General features: G+C 37.8%; 1 protein-coding gene across 1 annotated transcript; it reads left to right on the top strand.

Moving 5' to 3' along the window:
• Window positions 1-5,958: 5,958 nt before the first annotated feature.
• Window positions 5,959-25,821, top strand: LOC130076352 (uncharacterized). The gene is made up of 17 exons (XM_056241411.1): window positions 5,959-6,625; window positions 7,187-7,302; window positions 11,897-12,053; window positions 12,303-12,495; window positions 12,681-12,776; window positions 13,420-13,515; window positions 14,054-14,149; window positions 14,688-14,783; window positions 15,287-15,382; window positions 15,956-16,051; window positions 17,647-17,778; window positions 17,912-18,031; window positions 18,146-18,268; window positions 20,645-22,706; window positions 23,610-23,645; window positions 24,314-24,445; window positions 25,489-25,821. The coding sequence occupies exons 2-17, from the start codon at window positions 7,194-7,196 to the stop codon at window positions 25,704-25,706; spliced, it is 3,858 nt and encodes a 1,285-aa protein (XP_056097386.1). The 5' UTR covers window positions 5,959-6,625; window positions 7,187-7,193; the 3' UTR covers window positions 25,707-25,821.
• The last annotated feature ends 1,191 nt before the right edge of the window (window positions 25,822-27,012 follow it).

Here is a 27,012-nt window from a genome sequence, read left to right as displayed (position 1 = left end):
ATATGTTTGTATGCAGTGTTTATTTACAGTACATGTACTCAGACAAAAGCTGCTGGGTCTCTGCAGTTATGGTCCGCTAAGAGGCTGAAGCTCCCATAACCCTGCTGTATTCACAATGCTCTCTGATGTCTTTATGAAAATAAGCACCTGAGGCAGGTGTTGTTAATGATTGCAGTTCACTTTGTTTAGCTGGGTCATCTGATTTGAATTCCGAATGAGGCCTTTTATCATTTCAAATGACCATGACTGTTTTGAAATCAAATGCATTTTATAGGTTGTAAGATTTTAAGATTATAAGGGCCACATGTATAATATATATTAAAATTATAATAGCCTAATAAAAAAAGCTAATTACTGGATTACTGGTTTTGTGGATGTTAAGAAATATTTATGGGTGGCACATTTTCTCAGTTTAGTAACTATTGGCAGCTAATTCTGGATCCTGGTTATTAATATCACACTGTCTCTGTAAATATCTGAGGCAGGTGGTTAGAAGGCTACACATGCCACCCATAAAAAGCCTTGTTTAGGTCAAGGTTTTGTGACCCCAGATCTACAAATGAGGTAGAGAACCAATTTACAATGTGTCAAGCAAACCGGATCCCGCAACATGTCCGTTAATAAAGTTTATCATGACAGGTAGTGGCAAACAACAAAGGTGCTCACAAGAATTTACAAAACTATTCAGAGATCAAACTAGCAACCATTATACAGTATGTCATCAGCATGACAGCTATGTTGTTTTACAACAATAAACAAAGACTGACAACATAATAGCTCATTTTGACAGGCTAGCGGGACACATTCATTTCTGATATCCATAAAGCGGCATACTACATAGCATCTGTGTGGGGGCTGAAGGAAAATATTCTATTGGGAGAATTTATAGCTTGACGTCTCGAACCAAAACCAGGTGACTTCTAACACGCTTTCGTACAGGTCTGTTTGGATGTGTAAGAGCTCACAAAGGGTGTACGTTTATCCGTATACAGATTGTGCACATCAGTATAAAAAAGAAATGCTATTTAATTAAAGACATTTTAGCATGCATAAAATGAGTACTGGTTTCCAGTGGACTGTTTAATATATAGAATGACAAGACGGAAGAGAAAGGAACAGTATGTAAACATGCAAAATGTAATCAATAGGAAAAATACCTGCAGGCATTAATACACTCCATACGTTCCAGAATATGTGTACTTTTAAAGCCATTAGTGTGAGTTAACAGTAATTCATCTGCTGGACTTAAAATATGACCATATATGATATTGTGACATGTATATTGTTTTATGCAACAATGCAATGGCCGGTGCAGTATAAATATGAAGAACAGTATGCGTTTCTGTGACACTACACAGATAAGGTGATTTGAGAGTGTTTGAGAGGGATAACACAAAACAGAAGGCACTCATAACTCCATCATGTTAGTACGTGTGTGTGTGTGTGTGTTTGTGTGTGTTGCGTGTGTGTGTGTGTGTGTGTGTGTGTGTGTGTGTGTGTGTGTGTGTGTGTGTGTGTGTGTGTGTGTGTGTGTGTGTGTGTGTGTGTGTGTGTTGGGTGTAGAGGAAAGAATTCCTGCTATCCTGTCGGAACTGAATCTGTGAGTTTCCCAGGAGTACCTCTGCTCTTTATTGTCAGTTTGTCAGTCACTTTTAGCCAAACACTATTCTCTTATTTTCCCTTATGCAGCAGCATTTGTCTATTAAAACTGCTCTGTGTAATTATATTGTGTGTCAGTATGGAGAAAACAACAAAAAAACAAAGAAAGAGGGAGGGAGGGAGGGAATTTGTTTTAACGGAATGTCAATTTTCCTCTTTCTCTCACTCTCTCTCTCTCTCGAAAAAATTTTTTTTTGGTTTTGCATTGTGCATAATTTTAGGAGCTTGGTTAAATCCCAAGCTTTCATAGTTTGTGCTTCGCAGAGGGAACACTCATTAAAGAAATTATGGTTTAAATTATGCCTGTCATCTCTGGTTTTTATGTGTGCTTTCAACCCAAGCTTTAGTAGAACAAGTCTTGACAGTTGCTAAGTATTCTCCCTTGGGCAAACCAAAAACAACACAGTAACCAGAAACTCAACCCTAGGAGAGAATGTATTGTGCTGGTCATTTGGTTTGTACTGCATGTGTGTGTGTGTAAAGAGCAAAGGTGGTCGTTGAGGGACTGTAATTGTCAAAGACTTCAATACTGGAGATTAAGAGGACATCAACAACAAACAGGCTGCCAAGCTACATTTAGCTTAAAGAGACATGAATGATGAAATGAGTAACTTACTAAAGAAGCTGCTTGTCAAGTTGTCATGTTGATGTTTTCCAGAGACACCCAGAGATTTTGTCGAGTAAAGGCCGTTTGAGGACTTTGATCACCTACAGGCACCTTCCATTAATAAAAAACAACAACTTGTGGAGCACACTGGAGCAAACATTTATCGTTAACATTCATGTTGCCCAATGTAGAAAATATGCACATTTAACATATACGTATCAGTACTCTAAAACAAAATGGCTAATCTTACTAGAAAAAAGAATCAAGTTAATGTGTGTCATTTTTTCAGATTAAAATACTTCCTCCATCAGTTAAATATGCCATATTGCAAGTTTTTAATTTTGTTGGTGATACAAGTGCTGCAGAAATTGTACACTAAAGTTGTAAAATATTGAAACAATATTGAAACACAAACAGCATCATTTTAATAATTGCTGTAAATTTACAGAACTTCAGTTTTCTATTTGCATATGTGCATATAGTTTTGCATTTCCACATATATTTTTATGTCAATTTTGGAGAATGTGGCCCTGGACATTTGCAACGAAGTGTATTGTGCAGATATAAATGGGCCTAATCAAATTTAACCAACTGTCAGTTAACTCTCTCTCTGTACCTTATAAAACTCTCTCTCTCTTATCTCATATAGGCTATTCTCCCTTCAAATTGCCATATATAGGACTAACACAGGGCAGTTGAGACAGCCCTATCTCTAACGGGAATGTTGGCAGGAATTGCACTCTGGCTACTGTCTATATTGCTATGATACAATGCTGAGTGGATGAAATCACAAGACTACTGTACATCACTAGCACTGCTGTCTCTAAATCACTCCAGGTTATTAGTTTATTCATGACCATTCAATGAAAAAATTATTCTGTATAATAATCTCTGAACTGACTGCATGCCTTTATAAGGTACTTCGGAAAGTTACTGTACCATGTTGTTCTTTGTGTGTTTGAGTGTGTGCGGTACATCACGTGTGGACTTGTTACCATTTCACCCGCTGGCAACACGCTCTTATCTAAATATACTGAAGAGAGAGCGACGAAGACATAAACTTTACTGATGCAAGCAAACCACAATCAGCATCCAACATACCTCTCTCTTCTCTGCCTCTTCTCTTTCACTTTATTACCCTCTCCAGCTTTCTTTCTTTCTTTCTTTCTTTCTTTCTTTCTTTCTTTCTTTCTTTCTTTCTTTCTTTCTTTCTTTCTTTCTTTCTTTCTTTCTTTCTTTCTTTCTTTCTTTCTTTCTTTCTTTCTTTCTTTCTTTCTTTCTTATTTGAGCTCACCTACTGACTGCTTGTCTTGATGCTAACATGTTGTCAGAAGTGTCATGCACATTCAAATGTGCACCTTTAGATTTTTGACACTCTAAAACATAGATTTACAAAAATATTATTGGTAAAAAAACAAACAGTTTGTCATTCATATCTATTGGTCTGTCCAGTTGAGGGGGACCTTCTGCAGATCATTTGATTTAAACTGAAAATGTTGCTACATCAATCAGTTTGCTCTCATGTCAATAAGCAAGAAGATAATGGTTAAAAAAACAAACAAATTCACTGTACAGGACGGCTGTAAAAGATTGTCTATAGCATTTTTATTTTTATTTATTTCATACACATGCTGTCACTTTAAAAAAATATATAATATCTGCCAAAATCTAAAAAAGCTAGTACTAATAGTATGACTGATCTTTTTAGTCATTACAAAAACTCTTTTCATATTAAAATGGATTTTTTTTCTTTCAAATTGTCATAGTGAATAATTTGCATGTTGGTTCGACACTTGATTTGTTGCCGCTGTACTTGCGAATAGTATCCAGTAAATTTCCATTCAGTGAAACTGGAACTTTCCTAGTTACTGATCAAATGACTGCTTGCGTAACGTGTGTGTGTGTGTGTGTGTGTGTGTGTGTGTGTGTGCGTGCGTGTGTGTGTGTGTGTGTATTTGTGAATCATTATTGTAAAATAAGCCCAGAGAAACATTAAGAGCTAATATTAAGAGCAATTTATTTCTTGTGTCTAGTCTTCATATGAAAAACACTACTTCAAAATGATTTTTTAACTCGTTGATGGATTAATCCAAGAACGATTACATTCTTTCTTTCTCCAAGAAAGAAACTATTCACAAAGAGCAATTCATTTAATAGGATGAGGTCATATTTCCAAAAGCCTTGGTCTTACGATGATTGTAAAGATGATAAAATAGAGTTTATTACTTTATTCTCATATTCGACTGTATATGACCTAACCTTCTCCTTTAAGTGGTAACCACATAAAATAGCTGGTCAGTGAATGCCACTGAATGTGAGGACAAATGTGTTATCCTTCATCTGTCTGAACACGACCTCATATCCTGTTCAGCACAGGTGAGCTTTCCACTACCCTGATGTGAGCCTAAGCTCTTTTCCTGCTTGTACTTGTCATTTTCTCTGCAATATCTGCTTTGCTATTTTCAATTCAATTAGGAAACATGTCTTTGGAGCAAACAAGAAAAAGAAGTAGCTCTCTTCACTAACCATTAACTGTGATAAAAAAAAAAAAAAAATAGGACATCAGAGGCGACAATCCAACCAAACGGTCCGAATTTTATTGCTTCCTCATATTGTAAAGGTTCATGCTGCCAATTTCTTAGCTGTTATCGAATGTGTTCTGAGACAGTAAGTGATGATTCAAGAGGAGTTATGAAAACAGTGAAAAAATAGATTCATTTGGTTCCTCTGAGACTGGACATCTGTTTTTCTCTATCATCAGTTTTCTGTCAAAGAAAACACACAAAACCCCAAATTTACTTTGGACTGCAAACATATTACTCACACGATGATTATACATTACATTGTTACTACTGCTGTCATGACAACAATGTCTTTGTAGAGAGATGTCACTTAATATTTCTGTCTTGGTATTTTTTTACTAAGACGTTTGGCTTGTGACGGCCAAATTTTGTGGGGGAAAAAACATAACAAAAATGACTTGTAAGGACATTTGAATTGGTCCTTGTCTGAAAGGCTTATTAACCAGCCAAATCATGTTTCATTGTAAATCTAATAAAATCAACAGGTTTGGGTTTGAGTCAGGGATTCCCAAATCTTTTTGTCAGCTGAACCTCTTTAACCCTTAACCCATATCTTCGGTCTTTAGTGACCCTGGGACGTCATTCGCTACAGTCCTCCTCATTCATTTTTTAAAAAGTTAGACATCAACCTTCTTAGTATTCCTCAATCAATTCATTATAGACAATATAACAAGAATAAAATTATTAATGCTGTCAAACGATAAAAATATTTAATCGTGATTAATCGCATTAATGTCATAGTTAACTCGCGATTAATCGCAATAAATCGCACATTTTTATCTATTCTAAATGTCTCTTCATTTCTTTTTGTCCCATTATTTTTTTCTCATTTTAATGCTCTTATCAACATGGAAAAGTGGATCGGCTTGCTTTGTGCAAATGTTTTTTATTGAAAACAACATTGGCATATACTGTGTTCAATTTCACACTAACATTCTCACTTGGAGCAAATAATCTCTCACACAATGTAACACTGTCCATCAATAAAAGGGTGAAAGAAATACTGACGAGGTCCTGATATTGACGAGGGGGCGGAGAATTCGCATCAGCTGTGTGTGTGTGTGTGTGTGTGTGTGTGTGTGTGTGTGTGTGTGTGTGTGTGTGTGTGTGTGTGTGTGTGTGTGTGTGTACTTGTATTTCTTACTTTATGGGGCCCAGTGACCAGGAGCACACCAACGGTATGGGGTCCAACAACCTTGTGGGGCCCGAAATGGTGGGCCCCACACCGATTTCAATGTAAACTGCCTCAGAAGCCTCTGCTGATATGCCTCATGCTTTTTTTTCACTTTCCCCACAAGGTGATAAAAACTGGTTATGAGTGTGTATGTGTGTATGCTCTCTATCGCCCCTGTAGCTGGGAACGTGGTATTGCAGCAGATACACACTACCGGAAGTGTGTGTGGCTTTAGCCAATGAGAAAGGCCCACGGAGAGGGAGGGAGGAGCCGTGTAGTTTTATTGGATGCGCCCACGCTACACGCACATTGTTACTGGGTTTTAATCTTCAATTCCTCGTGTTTTGACTCTGTTTCAACTGAAGAAACACTTCATGTAGGCTAAGCAACAGGATTCTGTAATCCTATAGTATTTAACTATACATCTGATATAGTTTAATGTGTATTTCTAGTCGTGTGAACAGAATGATGCTTAATGAAGTAAGGTTTTAAACAGATGGCTAACATTAGCTGCTAAAAGTTCACGGAGACGGCATTTTAAACCGGAAGTTCCACGCGCTTCGACTCTGAACACACGGAAAACACTCTTCATGTGAGAAACCGGTAGGTGAATTTATTTGACTTTGTACATGATATTCGTTTCAATTCTTACTCAATTTCATAGCGCACCTAAATGATAGTTAATGATGTAGGATTTTATTCAGATAGATAGCTGATAATGTTATGAGCTGGTGATGCTATTTATAGATCGATAGCTGATCATGGCGGCTGCGTAAGAAGCATTTTATTGCATTAACGTTACATGATAATTTGACTCCGTTGTCTTTATAGTTTTGCAAAAATCCATTAATGTATTGGTTTGCCAACTATTTCACAGACTTTTTTTAGCTCATGTTTTAATTTATCAGACATGATTGCAGATCACGTGCAGCTGACAGACTATCTGTTTATTGATCTATTTTACAGTATTTACAAAATGGCGGAATAGATCTAACTATCATTTCTGTGTTGTTGTCTGACCTGTGCAAGGTAGGCCTACATTTAGATCTTAAACCACTGAATATTAACGTTACATTACTTGAAATTGTTAGATTTTTTTTTTTAAAGCTAATTTCCCCATGCTAATTTTATTTATTTTTATTGTGTATGTGTAACTATTTTCAGAGCCATAATGTTGAAAAGAAAGACAAGGATACGGCCTGTTGATGATGCCAGGACACACATTCTGTCATTGAGGGACAAGCCTGGGTTTATGGAACGATTTATCGATAGTAACAAAGGTATGGGACAGCATATTACACATTCATTTCTTAGTACTGATCGTTTGCATACGCTTACATGATAATCCATGTCTTTGTAGTTGGAAAATTATAAATTAGCATTGGTTTTGTAAAAGTGTCCACATTGTGTGTTAATAATAGAGCCAGGCCGATATTAGGCATTTTCCTAACTATTGGTATCGGCATTTATAATGGCCGATAAATTAATATTTTAAATGCGGGATGCGGTTATTCATGTCAGGGTGGCGCTGCCAATAAAACCTAAAAGCTGTCACAAAGAACTGGCAAAAGTAATGATTATGAATACATCAAATATAGCAAGGAGACATTTTAATTGTTTATTAATAAACAAGTGTTTTCAGTCAGTGTCGCTGCAAAGATGAACTTACGACGCTGACTCGCGATCTTCAGTGAACACGCCAGAGAGAAATGCACATTTCATACGGATTACATTTAGCAGAGATCAGTCTGTCTTTCATTTTGAATTTTTCTGTTTAAAAGTAGACATTTCAATATAGATATATTTCTCAGGGGCCGTATTCACAAAGAATTTTAAGGCTAAAAGTAGCTCCTAACTGGCGAATTTAGGAGCAACTCTTAAAAATAATGTCACTCCTAACTTAAGGACTCCTAATTTTTTTCACTAAGAGTAATTCACGAAGCATTTTAGCCCTATAAGTAGCACCTAAGTCTGGGACAGCTTAAAAGAAGTCGAGAGGACTCCTAACTCACTAAGACCTATTCACAAAGGATTGTAGCGCACACCACCGCCTCTCGCAGTCGTCCGGGCTCCGCGACACAAGCGGGAACGCTGCATTGATCTGCAAACAAATCCTCTCCCATTCTCACGCTTAGTTTTGCTTGATATCCCAGTGCCGAATTTCACTTTGATTATGTTTTTTTTTTTTGTTTTTTTTTTAAGCACCAACTCGGCCAGCAGCAGTAACTGATCCTGCGTCCAGTTGGGCTTTCTTTTTTACGTTTTGGCGACTTCATAATCCACTGTCATTCAACTATTACATTACTTCAATAAGAGCAACATTTCCTTGCTTTAAGTAGTCTATTTAGGCTAATAGGATGTCAATTAACCAAGCAAGTGTTAATGCAAGTGTTGTTTTTCATTATTAGGCAAGTGGCGGTTTTCATTGGGGTATTAGGCTACCTTAATTTAATTTAATTCACGACTTTTCTCTCTCTCTCTGCCTTTTTAGAATCACACTTAACTGGAGCCTGCACAAACATGTCATTATATATGCATTTCGATGACATTACTATTATTATTTTGTGTAGGACACAGACATATTTAGATGTCGTAATTCCATGATTTGTTGCGTCTGTGTTATGCTCCGCATGATGGCCCTGTCATCTAACACCCAATCACTGTGATCACTGCGAGGAGGCTCGTGCATGAGAACTGACGTCATCCATAGCAACGAAGACTCACTCTTAGTTTAGGAGTTGTCATTTTCCTTACTAAGAGTAGGTCTGAAAGGTGCTGTGATTCTGTGATTGTTTTTTTCCTTTAAGAGAAAACTCCTAGCTAAAATATTTTAGTGCGATTTAGGAGTACTCCTAGTGGTAAGATAAAATTCTTTGTGAATACGGCCCCTGGTCTATATGCTGAGTTTCTGTTCATTTATGAGTCGAGCTCCAGTTCACCCGCCGGCGCCTCCATGTTGAGATTATCTATTGTTCGCTATATTTACTTCTTATTTATTAAAGGAGAACTCCGGTGCAAAATGAACCTTTGGTCTAATAAAACATTGGTACCTAGTCAACCGTTCTCTGAGATTTGTTTTCATGATAATCGGATGTAAAGAGTTTTATCTCTAAAAACTGTTTAGCGTATAACGCTTGTAATGGGGGCATATAATACACTTCGTGTATACAGACCATACAGACAGGAGCCATCTTTGGAAAACAGTCTCGACTAATCAAACCACGAACGACGTGCTAAGTGAGCTGAACTGTATGAAGTTCAGTGAACTTCTGAACTGTATGAATGGCGTTCGTGGTTTGATTAGTCGAGACTGTTTTCCAAAGATGGCTCCTGTCTGTATACACGAAGTGGACTGTCTTTATCTTTATCGGTCTGTACACTTACACAGTTCTCAATGCTTCGTTTTGCATGTAGGGACCCTCATTATGTTACTGTGTTCATGTGGGGCTATTTTGAGCCTTGTTAGTGGTATAAACTAGCGATTTCTTTTTACTTATTATATGCCCCCATTACTAGCGTTATACGCTAAACAGTTTTTAGAGATTACTAGCGTTATACGCTAAACAGTTTTTAGAGATAAAACTCTTTACATTCGATTATCATGAAAACAAATCTCAGATAACGGTTGACTAGGTACCAATGTTTTATTAGACCACTGTACTGTACATATGAAATTAAAAACGTTTTCATTATGATATTATTAATTTTACTTTAGTAAAAAGATCTGAGTTATTCCTCCACTGGTAGAGATTAGAGGAATTAAGACTAAAAATAGAAGATAATAAGGTTTTGTCAGTGACACTTTTGATATTTATTGGTACAAGTTATGTTTTATATAATGTGACTAAATTAAAATACAAAGTCGTTAGTGAAGATTATGCAACAGTATTTAGAATAATATAACATGCAATGCAAACTAGTTTGGTTACAGCTCAAATGTATCATTCTCATTCTATCATTCACCCTGCCTCCATTACATATCTTTGTCACACAAGTGTTTGATCACCTCATTTGAGTAGGGTTGGGTACCGAAACTCGGTGCCAATAGGGAACCGGTTCCGACGTAAACGGGAGTAACCGGACCGAATAAGAACGACAATTTCGGTGCCTGACTTAATTAGGCACATGCGCGCGTGCGCACACACACACACGCACAGTCTCTTCTGTCTCGCATGCGCGCTGCCGCGCTCTTGCTCGCAAGGTTTGTTTGGCTGCATTTCACGTGTAAAGTTACGCGTCAGAACGCCCTCTGGGTGTGCCGATAGTCTGAATCCCATATAGAATCAAGCCAATACATTGGCTAATGGCGCGGGCGCCGCCTCCACGCACTTACGTCTTCATATTATGTTGGCGCGCGCGCCATCTGCTCCTCAGATTTCTCTGCCGAAAAAGGAAGCTGGTCGGCAGCGCGAGGAGCTTGGCAGCGTCTCGTTCCCTATTGAGAGAACATAGGTTACACCAGTAACCAGAGATGTTCTCTTTCATAGGTTCACTTAACGCTGCGTAGCTAAGAAGCAGTGGATTTGTAGGCTGCTGTATCACGTGCCGTTTGAACTGACGCGCTACAGCGATCTGTCACATTTCTAAGAGCCAAAACGTTATTTATTGTGTGAATCTCGTAAAAATATTGACAGAATCTGACAGTTGTGGATTTGTTCCATATCAAAAGTAACCTTCTCTGTCTTGTCTGTCGGTGTCAGTGTCCTCTTTGTCCGCGATTTTTCTCTGCGTGAGAAAATGGATGTGTGGCGTGAGATCGTGAGTCTCACGGTCAATGCGTGAGAGTTGGCAGCTCTGCCTGCTCGTAATCTCTATTAATCTCCACTATTATTACATTGTTTGATTCAATATTGTTTTATTTGATATTATGTAAATGTGTAAAATGTAGCCTAATGTAAAAAAAAATATTTTATATTGGTTTTATTATTACCGTATGTTACTTGTATTTATATTGTTTAAAGATTTATAATATACAATATACAAATATACATATATACATATACAATATACAAATATACATATATACATATACAATATATAATATACAATTTATATTGTTTAAAGAACCGTTTAAGCACTGGAACCGTTTAAAAAATACCGAGTAGGTACTGGTATCGGATAAAACCCAACCGATACCCAACCCTACATTTGAGTGGTCATTGCAAAAAAAAAAATTTGATACTGTGTATTCTATATACAGTACCCATCAAAAGTTTGTACACACCAATAGGAAAGTGTCCAAACTTTTGACTGGTACTGTACTATAATACACATATACATAATATTGCTACTGTATTGTAATATACACATAAATAATATCGGCCGATATCGGTATCTGTCTTTTTTTTATCGGTATCGGCCCCTAAAAATCCATATCGGTCGGTCTCTAGTTAATAACCTGAATCACAGACCCCATCCACACTACTGCGTTTTAGTTTAGAAAGGGAGAATTAAAACGAATACGATCTCAGTCCAAACCAGCGTTTTAGCTGCATATTAGAATTGATCTCGGGCCACATTAAAACGACTGAAAACGTGGATCACGTGACCATTCACCAACACTGGGCATGCGCGTGGCGGTGTAAACCTAGAGACTTTCAAACATAGACTGTAAAAAAAATGCTTTCAAACATCAAAATGTAATTTATTATGTATTTGTGTAAATAAATGCTATGCTATTTAAAAAGCTAAATTGCAATGAACCATGACGGGTAGCCCTCTGTGCGCACACACTCGAAATTAGTATTGGTACCGTTCAGATATTTCAGTATCGATATTTTTGACAACACTAGTTATACCACATCTGTATGTGAAGGGTTAAGACAACACATTTTTCTTCCAGTTAAATGTATTTTTAATTGTTTGTCCTCATAGGAAGAGGAGTGTTTACTACCCAGCCTGTGGAAGCCGGAGCTTTTGTTTTGGAGTACAGGGGTGAACTCATTTCAGCAGAAGAATGCCGGGCAAGAGACTACACTGAGTTACAGAGCACATTTCTGTTTGAATTTGAGTGGCAGAAGCGTCACTGGTGGTGAGCATGGAAACACGCATGTTTTGTAGAGATGTTGAAAATTCTAATGAAGACATGTAACACACATTATTGAGTAGCTGATGAATGAACAACAGCAGGACCAATCTTTTAATCGCACATGGCTGGTGAACCGCAGCAGTTAATTCCAATGATAAGTCTTGAAGTCCCCCTGCTGTCAATCATTTTATGGGTGGTGAAATTTGGTATTGTAGTTCAACAACTAAAGGGTGGGTTTCTTATTTATTTTAGTATTGATGCATCCAAAGAAGACCGCTCCCTTGGAAGATTGATTAATGACAACCACAAATCTCCAAACTGCACCATGAAAAAAATCGTAGTAAACGACAGGCCACATTTGTGTCTATTTGCTGTGAAGAAAATTGAAATAGGAAGTGAAATCGAATACAACTATGGTGATTCACAATGGCCATGGCGTAAAAAGGTGAGTTGGTTATATTAGCTATACTGATTTTAATAAATTTTTTTTAAGTGCTGAATAGCACAGCTACATCTGTTTTCTACCATATGTATTTCATTATAAATCGTATATTAACCTGATTATCTATGCATAGCTATGTGATCTCATATGCATGATCTGTTTCTTAGAACTTTTTGTATGATTTCCAGGGGCCAAAGCAGCAGACTTCTGTTCTAGAGACCAAAACATCCCTAACAGATCGCTCTTCCCATGATGACTCCAACAAAGATGCTGTCGTCACACAGGTAAAGGAGTAACGTTGACTCTGTCATCACAATCTATTCTAGTCTCACAATCTATTCTAGTCTCGCCCTCGTGCTGCATGTCAAGTGCTCACACACACACATTTCTAGTCTAGGCTTTATGGGGCCCTCCCCTCAAACGAATGAATTCACAGTTAAGCTCAAACACACACACATTTCTAGCCTAGGCCTTATGGGGCCCACACACACACACATTTCTAGTCTAGGCTTTATGGGGCCCTCCCCTCAAACGAATGAATTCACAGTTAAGCTCAAACACACACACATTTCTAGCCTAGGCCTTATGGGGCCCACACACACACACATTTCTAGTCTTGGCTTTATGGGGCCCTCACGTATGGATCTCACTCTTAGGGATTTTACATCATTGGTACTACACCTGTCAATATTTAAAGTAGTGTAATTGCAGGTGTAATTCAACACTTCTCAAGCTGCTGCATGTTCAGAATGAGTATTTTGGATGTAATGCATTGCAACATCTTATTTGTTGCTGTGACACTTGCTGTTACCTCTAGAAAAGATGAGTGTATGCTCTTATATTTCAGCTGTGCTAGATGAGAAACTGTTTTCACATGAGCTAACTTTTGTTAACTTTGGTTTCTGTTGTTTTTTGTCTGATTTCCAGGAGCCAAAGCAGCAGACTTCTGTTCTAGAGACCAAAACATCCCTAACAGATCACTCTTCCCATGATGACTCCAACAAAGATGCTGTCGTCATACAGGTAAAGGAGTAACGTCGACTCTGTCATCACAATCTATTCTAGTCTCGCCCTCGTTGCGCATGTCAAGTGCTCACACACACACATTTCTAGTCTAGGCCTTATGGGGCCCACACACACATTTCTAGTCTTGGCTTTATGGGGCCCTCCCCTCAAACGAATGAATTCACAGTTAAGCTCAAACACACACACATTTCTAGCCTAGGCCTTATGGGGCCCACACACACACACATTTCTAGTCTAGGCTTTATGGGGCCCTCACGTATGGATCTCACTCTTAGGGATTTTACATCATTGGTACAACACCTGTCAATATTTAAAGTAGTGTAATTGCAGGTGTAATTCAACACTTCTCAAGCTGCTGCATGTTCAGAATGAGTATTTTGGATGTAATGCATTGCAACATCTTATTTGTTGCTGTTACCTCTAGAAAAGATGAGTGTATGCTCTTATATTTCAGCTGTGCTAGATGAGAAACTGTTTTCACATGAGCTAACTTTTGTTAACTTTGGTTTCTGTTGTTTTTTTGTCTGATTTCCAGGAGCCAAAGCAGCAGACTTCTGTTCTAGAGACCAAAACATCCCTAACAGATCACTCTTCCCATGATGACTCCAACAAAGATGCTGTCGTCACACAGGTAAAGGAGTAACGTCGACTCTGTCATCACAATCTATTCTAGTCTCGCCCTCGTTGCGCATGTCAAGTGCTCACACACACACATTTCTAGTCTAGGCCTTATGGGGCCCACACACACATTTCTAGTCTTGGCTTTATGGGGCCCTCCCCTCAAACGAATGAATTCACAGTTAAGCTCAAACACACACACATTTCTAGCCTAGGCCTTATGGGGCCCACACACACACACATTTCTAGTCTTGGCTTTATGGGGCCCTCACGTATGGATCTCACTCTTAGGGATTTTACATCATTGGTACAACACCTGTCAATATTTAAAGTAGTGTAATTGCAGGTGTAATTCAACACTTCTCAAGCTGCTGCATGTTCAGAATGAGTATTTTGGATGTAATGCATTGCAACATCTTATTTGTTGCTGTTACCTCTAGAAAAGATGAGTGTATGCTCTTATATTTCAGCTGTGCTAGATGAGAAACTGTTTTCACATGAGCTAACTTTTGTTAACTTTGGTTTCTGTTGTTTTTTTGTCTGATTTCCAGGAGCCAAAGCAGCAGACTTCTGTTCTAGAGACCAAAACATCCCTAACAGATCACTCTTCCCATGATGACTCCAACAAAGATGCTGTCGTCACACAGGTAAAGGAGTAACGTCGACTCTGTCATCACAATCTATTCTAGACTTGCCCTCGTTGCGCATGTCAAGTGCTCACACACACACATTTCTAGTCTAGGCTTTATGGGGCCCTCCCCTCAAACGAATGAATTCACAGTTAAGCTCAAACACACACACATTTCTAGCCTAGGCCTTATGGGGCCCACACACACACACATTTCTAGTCTAGGCTTTATGGGGCCCTCACGTATGGATCTCACTCTTAGGGATTTTACATCATTGGTACAACACCTGTCAATATTTAAAGTAGTGTAATTGCAGGTGTAATTCAACACTTCTCAAGCTGCTGCATGTTCAGAATGAGTATTTTGGATGTAATGCATTGCAACATCTTATTTGTTGCTTTTACCTCTAGAAAAGATGAGTGTATGCTCTTATATTTCAGCTGTGCTAGATGAGAAACTGTTTTCACATGAGCTAACTTTTGTTAACTTTGGTTTCTGTTGTTTTTTTGTCTGATTTCCAGGAGCCAAAGCAGCAGACTTCTGTTCTAGAGACCAAAACATCCCTAACAGATCACTCTTCCCATGATGACTCCAACAAAGATGCTGTCGTCACACAGGTAAAGGAGTAACGTCGACTCTGTCATCACAATCTATTCTAGTCTCGCCCTCGTTGCGCATGTCAAGCGCTCACACACACACATTTCTAGTCTAGGCCTTATGGGGCCCACACACACATTTCTAGTCTTGGCTTTATGGGGCCCACACACACATTTCTAGTCTTGGCTTTATGGGGCCCTCCCCTCAAACGAATGAATTCACAGTTAAGCTCAAACACACACACATTTCTAGCCTAGGCCTTATGGGGCCCTCACACACACACATTTCTAGTCTTGGCTTTATGGGGCCCTCACGTATGGATCTCACTCTTAGGGATTTTACATCATTGGTACAACACCTGTCAATATTTAAAGTAGTGTAATTGCAGGTGTAATTCAACACTTCTCAAGCTGCTGCATGTTCAGAATGAGTATTTTGGATGTAATGCATTGCAACATCTTATTTGTTGCTGTTACCTCTAGAAAAGATGAGTGTATGCTCTTATATTTCAGCTGTGCTAGATGAGAAACTGTTTTCACATGAGCTAACTTTTGTTAACTTTGGTTTCTGTTGTTTTTTTGTCTGATTTCCAGGAGCCAAAGCAGCAGACTTCTGTTCTAGAGACCAAAACATCCCTAACAGATCACTCTTCCCATGATGACTCCAACAAAGATGCTGTCGTCACACAGGTAAAGGAGTAACGTCGACTCTGTCATCACAATCTATTCTAGTCTCGCCCTCGTTGCGCATGTCAAGTGCTCACACACACACATTTCTAGTCTAGGCTTTATGGGGCCCACACACACATTTCTAGCCTAGGCTTTATGGGGCCCACACACACATTTCTAGTCTAGGCTTTATGGGGCCCTCCCCTCAAACGAATGAATTCACAGTTAAGCTCAAACACACACATTTCTAGTCTAGGCCTTATGGGGCCCTCACACACACACATTTCTAGTCTTGGCTTTATGGGGCCCTCACACACACACATTTCTAGTCTTGGCTTTATGGGGGGCTCCCCTCAAATGCTCGCTCCAATGTCAACCTAGATACACCTAGATGTACCATACCTAGATATTAGGGGTGGAACGGTTCATGTATTCGTATCGAACCGAAACGGTACGGGCGTCACTGTTCGGTGCACGAATTTACACGGAGAATACACGGTATAAAAATAAATAAAACTCGCGTGCAAATTAATTAATGTAATGTGGAACTACTGTTAGATACGCGGGTTCTTTAGGGACACATAATCTGTACCATCGGCTTAGCTCTGAACGCGCGTTCACTTCAAACGTTGGCTACGCGCGTCCTATTCGCTTTGGACTAGCGTCGAACTAGACGCGAATTTGAAGCTCTATTCGCGTTTGGTGTGACCGTGACCGCATAATGAACAGGCTGCGATGTCAAGATTGCAATGCTGGAGTGTGTGTGTGCGAGAGAGAGAGAGGCGCACAGGCGCGATCGAACTGAGAGAGAGAGAGAGTCATTTTGTTTATACAGATCATTAAACCTGCAAAGTGTTTACTTATATTTGTGTACACTCGCAATAAAACACAACATTGTGCTTTTGTCACACTGTAAACTCTTGTCAAACTGTAACCTACAACTGTCACCCAACCAAAATCACATACACACTGTTTTAAAAGCAAAACATATTTATCCAACTCCATTTCAAAACAGTCTGTCTTTTGGACATTCATCTTATTGCATTGGTTTTCATTTCTTGTCCTCGGAGCACTAATCTCACACATTCTACATTGATTAAAAAAGAAAATCGAATGTGTTTTTAATGGTAGTATTATTTTATACAGAAATCAATTATTTATAATTCAGATGAGAATAATGTTACATTGCCAATTAATAATGTTAATTAAAATTAAGGAAAACAAATATATTGATCTGAAATATAGCAAAATAATTTTAAATGAATAGTACAATTACCAAACATATCGCAAGGTCTTTTTGTCTTTTTATTAATTTAATTAATAAACTAATTATATAAAACTATTGTCAGTGCACTACAAATAAACTGGTTCTATGCCTTTATTAATAAAACTTATTTAAAAAATACAATGCCTTCTGCATTTTTGTTTTGCTTTTTCCCTCCATTGTACCGAAATCGTACCGAACCGTGATGTCTGAACCGAGGTATGAACCGAACCGTGACTTCTGTGTACCGTTCCACCCCTACTAGATATGTTTTCTATTATTAGTAGCGTGTCCACATGTTTGTGCTAATATTAACTCTTAATGTGTATTTATTTTGTTTAATTATATTTAGGTATTTACCATCAAAGGGTTTTCCCTAGTGAACTATCCCGAAAGTGATGAGACGGATGAGTATATTAAAGACAACCCTCCAACTCCACACTGTGATGTTGTTCGAAAGAAGACGAGGAATGGAAACATTCAGGTATGCTTCAGATACTGTACTTTAAAATGCTGCTGTTTCTATAAATGGTTCAAACGTACTTCCCCGTGACTAATTTTAATAGAATGTAAGCCAAAATGTATTACATCTTGAAATTGAAACTCCTTTTTTGCAGGTGGTTGGAGTAGCTGATTTTTCTGATCCTCTGATTGACTCAAATGAGAGTATAATAGATGAAACTGATGAGGATTCTAGTCTGCAGTCAGACAATGAAGTTGTTCCAAAAAATATTTTGGTATGTCTCTGACACTCTGGGCACATTTCTACCAAAATATTTCCCCTGTATTAGATTTCCATAGAATGTGAACAAAAATGCATAATCATACATGACATAATTCCCTTTTTGCAGATGGATAGAGTACCAGATTTTTCTGTTCCTCTTAATGAGTCAAGTGATGACAGCATGGATGAGCCTTCCACTTCTATGTCTGAAATGGCTTCACAAAGGCCGAGGAGAAACTGTCACCGCCCTGTAAGCCTAGTTTTTTCATACATTATATCACTTAATGGTTAGTGCTAACTAACGCAGTGTGGGCGGCGTCAGATGTTTAACGACATACCGCTGATCATGTACTTCAAAACAATTTTACCCCCAAGCGAAATACAAGAACTTCGCCGTGAGTATATCGGGGCCTTTACTCTCCTCACGTAATAAGGGAAAACTTTGTTCATATTGGAACTCGATCTAACAGCTTTGTGTAACGATAAAGGTAAACATTAATAAAATACATTTTTTAAAAATATTTTTATAGCCTGTGATGCGACTAGAGAGGAGTCAAATGCACATCTCCAGAAACTTGAGCCTTAAATAGTTTATAGTCAAACTATAGTACTAGTAACTTTAGTTATTTCACTCATTTACCTGATGCTAGGGATGCTCCGATCCGATATTCGTATCGGGTATCGGGTCCGATACTGCCATTTTTGCCGGATGGGGTATCGGTCAGACGAGGCCGATCCAAATCCGATATTGTGCGTATAGCCTACTATTCTGTGTTATTGTTAAGCCCCACAAAAGGCACAAAAACATTATAAAGCACCATAAAGTTTTCGTGTACTATATTACAAGTGTTCTTAAGCCATTATAGTATAATGTGAGATAGAAATGAACATTTAAGTCATTAAATTCAAAATCACGTAAACTTTTGCCTCCGCTGCGGCTGTCATTCATTCTCCATTCAGCATTCAAACAGCGCGTCGCCTTCGGTTACGAGTCAGTCAACATGATGAAACCCTCTCCAAGATGATTCAATGTTACTCTTATTATACTTGATCTGTAGATAAAGCTCTATGGTTTCGCATAAAACAACTTTATCTTGCTAGACTTTATTGCTGTAACTTAATCCTGTTACTTTCTACCGGCCGGGTGTCTGTTAGATCACAACACTGGAGTCAGCTGCACTATAATTGTTCTTCACACGCACAGTAACTAAAATTTAAAACTGTTAAAAGAAAAGGTTTAATAAACTATTGCATAGATAGATACTGTATAATACACTATGCGATATGTCTTTCGTTTGTGCTTTGAACTTTTCAATGCGGACTCGACGCGCGATTCCGTGTTGCTTCAAGCGCATCATTCTGCGCTCGGGATGCGCATAAGCGCTTTGTGCCGCACTGTATTGCAGCCTTTCATAATCATAATACAGTGACGCAATGAAAGATTATTAATAGCCTTTCTTGTTCTATCTATCATATGTTGCTGCCTCATTAAACAGCAGTGCTATACATTTAAAACATGTCTCAATTTTATAGTAGCCTATAGCTATAAAATAATTTATCTTTTTGATTTTTATCTTGTTTTTCATGAATGTATTTTACAACAATACAAAGAGCAATGTGTAACGTTTTACCAGATTTAGTGTTACATTTATTGTCTCTTATTTGTTTTTTTCACTAAATGTTCAGATTTTATACAATTATTGTCGACTCGTGATTTTTCTAGACTAAATTTTATTGCTGAATTATCCACTAATCTAGTTTATAATAGCATTTTTGTCATAGATTATGATCATATATTTTTTGAATTAGTTTTTCTTTATAATGAAGTTGTCTGTATTAAGTAGATTGTGTTTAACACACAAAAGAGTGCTTATCAGAGTTCAACACACAAAGAGTTACATAAATTCTACTTGATTTAAAAAAAACTGTGTTGGTATCGGATCGGCATCGGTATCGATCGATACTTTGAATTTTTGGTATCGGATCGGTTCTGAAAAAAGTGGTATCGGAGCATCCCTACCTGATGCCAGTCAATTGTTTCTCCAAATAATATTGATAGGGGTGTGCCCTTTTATGCTTTTCTCTATATTCTCTTGTTTTTAGGCTCTTGGTCTAATCGTTATCAACAGTACGTTTCTAATTTCATTTACTTGGATTAAACTTAATCTACATTTTACTTAACGCCCCTATAGAATGTATGTCATCCCAATATGCAATGGTCAGTTTATCATACTAAAGGATTAAAATGTAAGAATTCTCGAATTACTCTATCCCATTCCAGATGTGCATGACCTTTATTGCTCACATGAGTAGTTTAAGAAAATAAACTTTTAGATATTGAGACATGGAATGGAAGCCGATGGTAACCAACATTTTCAAGACTTGATTAATGATAATCCATGTCGATACAATTGAAAGAAAGCGCTCTGTTTTATAAATCCATGTTAAAGACGCTTCTTACAGTAGTCCATAACTGCTGGTCAAAACGAGTTGTGTATTTATTTCAGTCATGTTATGAAAGGTCACTGAACAATAGTCATGCATATCTGGGATGAAGGTGAGCAAATTTCTTTTTTGTCTTTTTTGGGGGGACTAATCCTTTTTAAATTTTTTTTTTTTTTGAAAGATTCAAAGGAGTCTTGTAGAATCCGATGACTCATGTTGCGATAGTGAAGATGAGTATATTCCAAATCCCAGGGAGGAAAGCAATGACAGTGACTGCAGCTTGGAGTTATCCCTGGAAAATAAAAGGAAGAATTTCAAAATGTCATCCATTAGTCAGTGCAGAAACAAGTCTTCAAGTCAGAGCCGATTTAAGTCCAGTCAGAACAAAAGTGAGTCTTCAAGTCAGAGTCGATTTAAGTCCAGTCAGAGCAGAAGATTTGAAACAAGTCATGACTCGGTACAAAGATTTCCTGATAGCCTAGAAGGAAAACACAAGGAGACGAGTGTTTCAATGACACCTGAAGAAGAGCCATCGATCTTTGTTAATCCAGTTTTAAAGAAGGAGGATGGTTCCAGAAGATATAATAAAAAACATCACTGCTTGTATTGTGGACAGGTAGTTCAGAAAATGTCAAGACACTTGTCGCGTAGACACAGCGATGTGGTTGAGGTCGCAAAGGCATTAAGCTTGCCAAAGAATTCAAAAGAAAGGCGACGACAGTTGGATTTTATCCGAAACAAGGGTAACTTTGAACACAACACTCAAGTTTTGGAGAGTCGCAAAGGCAAACTCATCCCATGGAAGCAGCCAAAGAAAATGACAGATGGACAAGAATTCATGCACTGTGTTTATTGCTATGGAATGTTCCGAAAAAGAGTGATGTGGCGTCATTTTCAGGTCTGTAATTTCAAGCCTCAGGGTAAGACATCTAAACGAGGTAAAACAAGAGTTCAAGCTTTGTGTGCATTTGCTGAACCTGCTCCAATTGGATTTAGCGACGCGTACTGGAAGTTCTTAAGTGGTATGAATCAGGATGAGGTTGCAGTTGCTATTAAGGAAGACCGCTGCATTCTTGAGTATGGTTACAGACAGTTCAGAAAGAATGAGTATGTAATAAGCCAGCACCAATATATTCGACAAAAACTGAGAGAGCTTGGCAGACTGGTACTGGAAGCAAAAAAGTTGACACATGTGAAGACAATCAAAGAACTCATAAAGCCTGAAAAGTACACCCATGTTGTCTCGGCTGCAAGATGCCTAGCTGGATTCAATGGTGAAACTGGCAAATATAAACGTCCGTCTCTTGCTCGCAAAGTTGGACATGGCTTGCATGCTTTAGCCATGTTTATCAAATCTGAAGGATTGAAGATGAAAGATACACAGACTACCAAAGATGCTGAGGAATTTGCACTGCTATACCAAGAAAGTTGGAAATTTGACATTGCAAGCCAAGCGCTAACTCAGCTTAACCAGACAAAGTGGAATTCTCCTCAGATTCTACCATTCACACAAGATGTCCACAGACTTCATTTCTATTTGTCTGAGAAACAGCAGAAGCAATTGAATGCCCTGCAAGAAGAGCCTTCTCCCTTGAACTGGAAGGACCTTGCTAAAGTGACCCTGGCGCAAGTTATCCTCTTCAACCGACGAAGAGCAGGAGAAGTATCCCGAATGTCCTTGTCGGCGTTCCTGTCAAAGGATACATCAGAGACACACGAAGATGTTAACCTAGCCCTTACAGCACTTGAGCAGAAGCTTTGCAAACATTTTGTTCGGATTGCCATAGTAGGAAAGAGAGGAAGGAAAGTCCCTGTTCTCCTGACCCCGGTCATGAGAGAATCGCTCGATACTCTGACTGAAAAGCGAGAAGAATGTGGAGTACTGAGTGAAAACGGATACTTGTTTGCATTGCCTCTCTCTGTCCATTATTTGAGGGGTTCCGATTGCATTAGGCAGTTTGTGAACGAATGTGATGACATCAAACACCCCAAAGCACTAACCTCAACAAAACTTAGGAAACACATTGCTACTCTGTCGACTGTTCTGAATCTCAAGACTACAGAACTTGACCAATTGGCAGATTTCCTTGGGCATAACATTGAGGTCCACAGAAAGCACTACCGCCTTCCAGAGGGCACCCTCCAGCTTGCTAAAATAAGCAAAGTTCTTCTAGCGCTGGAACAGGGACGGCTAGGAGAATACAAGGGGAAGAATCTGGATGAAATTCAGCTTGATGTGACTGGTATTAAGTCTTTTTTTATTATTAAAGGGATACTTCACCGTTTTTTCATATTAAACTGTTATTCCCTTAACTAAGACGAGTTGATACATACCTCTTTCATCTCAGTGCGTGCACTTAATCGCTCTGGCGCGCCATGACACTTTGATAGCACTTAGCTTAGCCCAGTATATTCAATGGTATCTAACAGCAATGAATTTAGAAGTGACCAAACACATCAATGTTTTCCCTATTTAAAAACAGTTACACGAGTAGTTATACTACTTGTGTAACTGTCACTAGCACTTATCACTAGCACACCTACGTCGCGTCTGAACGTGACAAGTTTAATTCGTTTGAAGTACTTGTATTAAATGTTACGCTCTCAGATATAAGAAAAAAATCCCTATTATCTCTAGCCAGGGCCTTGCGCTGATTTCCTAAAAGAGTTTGCAGATTTTCTCTCAGATCTATTGGTCAACGTCGATAAAGCATTAATTGTTGGAGATTTTAACATACACGTAGATAATTCAAATGATGTGTTAGGGGCTGCGTTTACAGATTTATTAAACTCCTTTGGGGTCAAGCAAGTGTCTTGGTTAAGGGAATAACATAGTTTAATATGAAAAAACGGTGAAGTATCCCTTTAAGGAAAGTTAAAAAGCACAGCATTGTCCATCTATAAATCGTTCTCTTTTAGAATAGCAGATAGTATTTGATAAGTAAAAGAATAGAATTGATTATAACAGAGTTGAAGTATTTGACCTCAACATACTGAAGAAGAGGGCAGGTTTTATTGTTATAATGTGACTAACTTGATAATTTTAGTCTATTCAGCTATTTATGTAGCCATTTTGTATACTCTTGACAGATTGATTGCAGTTTCAGGTTTACAGCTCATTCATATTCTATTACTTGCTGTTTTAGAGACTGTTGACATGGATGGGTGTTCACAAGAGGAAGGTATGTTTGTATGATTTAAAAAAAATTGGTTATGAAAGATCTCTCATTTAAATTAGACAATTAAATGTAGATGTTATTGCACAATCATTACAGGATTGCACATATTTGGATGTTGCATTAATATAACCTTTCAGTTTAAATTAATAGTTGACATGTTTTTGACATGCTGCCTGTTGCATGTGGGCAATGTTTGACATTGTTTCCAGTTGATTGTGTGGCACAGTAAGCTACACCACAGGTATAGTTATCCAAAGGTAGTTGATCTCCACAAGAATTGTGTCCTTTAGCAAGATGATTCATCCCATTGCTCCAGGGCTATTGCCACTGTAATGTGTTCTGTAAGTTGCTTTGGGGAGAAAGTATCTGCCAAGGGCATACATTTAAATTGTGCTCCCAGTGTGAATGCAAGTCTAATTTAAACCGGCTCTCTCTACCACTGTATTGTAGAATTATGGAAACCATGTGTAATTTGTTGTTCAACTCGATTTGTTTATGTATAGCGCTTTTTACAATACATATCTGCAAGACTCGTGCCATATACTGAATATTTATAAACTTGTACTGTTGATCATTGCTTTTTATGTCACCATGACACAAATTTTATGCATAATTGATCCTTAGTTTATATTTTGATTTTTATTTTTCCTCAAACTTTTTTTTGCACTCAGATGACTTTATTCCAGACGTACAGGAGCCTGAAGTTGAGGACAGTGTGGCATCCACACAAGAACCTACATCCACACAAGAACCTACTTCCACGCTGCATTCCCAATACCAGAGAAAGTCGGCAAAAAAGAGAGGTGAGCTTAGAAATGTTAAGTGGATTGATTTGTCCCGTTCGTCTTGAAGACAGAAAGCTTTATTCTGAATTATATTATTTTATCAAATCTTTACTTTTGATCACTGCACATTGATAGCTGTCACAATAGGTTTTGTTTACACAGTCTAATATTCTGATTATAGTTGATTTACAACCTCAAACCTGAATGAGTTTGTTTCTTCTGCTGAACACAGAAGACATTTTAAAGAATCTGGGTAACCAGACAGTTGATGTCACCAATGACTTCTATAGTATTTTTTTTCCTACTATGAACGTCATTGGTGCCGTCAACTCTCTGGTTACCCACATTCTTTAAAATGTTCAGCAGAAGAAAGAAACTCATACAGGGTTGGAACAACATTATGGTGAGTAAATGATGACAGAATTTTGGGGTTAAACATTTTCATTATATGATCAAAAGAAAAATTGAACTCTATAACGATTTGCTTGGATTTAATCAAAAGTGTGGGATGCACAAAGGGAAGATTTTGCGTTTACACAAGTTTTAATATATTCATCTGCATATCATTTCCATATGCATATTCCCATCGATGTGAGACTGCTGTGTTTAACAGGACAATACATAAAATATGAGATAGAGACTGTAAAAATCGAGTATCTTTGCCTTGTTTTTAAAATAAAAATGTCCGTACAACAAAGTATATTTGCCAAAATTGTATAAAATACTTTTAAGTAGACGGTCTACTAATGCTGTAATGAGAGTTAGTTGACATGTAGGTGCAATGTTACTCCGTTAACAGAATGTCTAAAGGGGACCATCAAAATAAAGTGCTACCACACCTTTTACTGGATTGCACTGATTTATTATTATTATTATTATTAGTCAAATGTTTTATTCAGAAACAAACTAAGAGTACTTTTAGCCTCTGAACCAAGTCAATATGGCAATGAATGACCTGTGTGATCAATACAATAGTCTTTCAGTTCAGATTAAGGTTTAAAAATCCTGAACTTAAGACATTAACCTAAACTTAATAACATGTTCTTTTTATGTTTACTTAGGTAAAGAAACTGCTGTCAAAAGAAGCTGGACAACAGATGAATGTGCGGCAGTAGAAAGACACCTAAGGAAATTCATTGTGAGGAGCCAAGTTCCAGGGAAAAAGGACTGTCAGCGCTGCGTTGATGCAGAAGCTCAAGCGTTAGGAAATCGAGACTGGAAGGCGGTCAAATACTTCATCAAAAATCGTATTTCTGCCATAAGAAGGAAAGTACAGTGAAATACAGGTAGCTCAACGTATTGGATGCCTTCCCACTAGCATTTACATCGGGATATACATTCTAAGTGTTTTCAACAGTTTACATTTAGTTGTTTTCATTGTATTATCCTCTTAAAGGGTTAGTTGTCATTTACTCTTTTTTTGTCATTTCAAACACATAAGAAATTAGTTCATCTTTGGAACATAAAATATGTTTTGAATGAAACCTGAGAGATTTCTGTTCCCTCCATTGTTTGCATTGCCTCTCTCTGTCCATTATTTGAGGGGTTCCGATTGCATTAGGCAGTTTGTGAACGAATGTGATGACATCAAACACCCCAAAGCACTAACCTCAACAAAACTTAGGAAACACATTGCTACTCTGTTCATCCTAAACTTTCAAGCTTCAGAGCATTTATAACGTAGAAGTAATCCATGTGGTTTAATCCCTGTTTTATAATGTGAATGCGCTCTCACTTAATCCACCCACTTAACATTATCCAACAATTGCAATAACTGTGAACTGGACTTTGCATTGATGCAGCACACACAATTATACACATTTTCTGGTTAATAGTGATTCTTTGCCTCGTATGCCCTTTTCCTTGTTTGTTATATATTGCTCTGCCCTGTTTTTGTGCTATTGTTGATCTCACTTAATCAATCTATTATTCATATTCTCCACCAATGCAATAACTGTGAACTGGACTTTGCATCGCTGCAGCGCACACAATTATTCTCATTTTTCCTGGTTACTAATAATTCTTCGCCTCATATGCGATTTTCTTGTTTGTTATTTGTCACATTGATAACTTTTTCTTTATGAATGTTTTGAAGTTTGAAAGTTTAGGGTGAACGGTTTTTAAATGGAAAGATGGAAATCTCTCAGGTTTCATTCAAATATCTTCAGTTGTGTTCTGAAGATGAACAAGTTTCTTATGGGTTTAGAATGCCTTGATGGTGGGTGAATGAAGGCAGAATGCTCATTTTTGGGGGAACTAACCCTTTAAAGTTCTTTGTTGTCTTATACTATAACATATAAAAGGGTTAGATCCAGTCAATTGTCTTAAGTGTTTTATAGCAACAACAAAAAAAGACTGTTGGATTGTGTTTCCTTGAGTTGCTTATAGCATGTTTATTGCTGTAACATTTATTTTGGTCAATGTTATTAAAATGTTGTATAACCTCTTTTTGAAAAAAAAAAAACATTGTGTAATACCAAATATATGTTCATTGAGGACAAATCATGTTTTAAAGTTGTTGTTTTTAATCCAGTGTTTTGTGTAAAATATTACTCACTGTATTAGTGCTATAATTCCACTGGGTC

This window comes from Rhinichthys klamathensis, unplaced genomic scaffold, assembly GCF_029890125.1.
Source record: "Rhinichthys klamathensis goyatoka isolate OS25496 unplaced genomic scaffold, OSU_Roscu_1.1 h1tg000639l_1, whole genome shotgun sequence".
NCBI lineage: Eukaryota > Metazoa > Chordata > Actinopteri > Cypriniformes > Leuciscidae > Rhinichthys > Rhinichthys klamathensis.
Note: the sequence above shows the minus strand (reverse complement) of the source record. Positions and strands in the feature narration are given on the sequence as shown.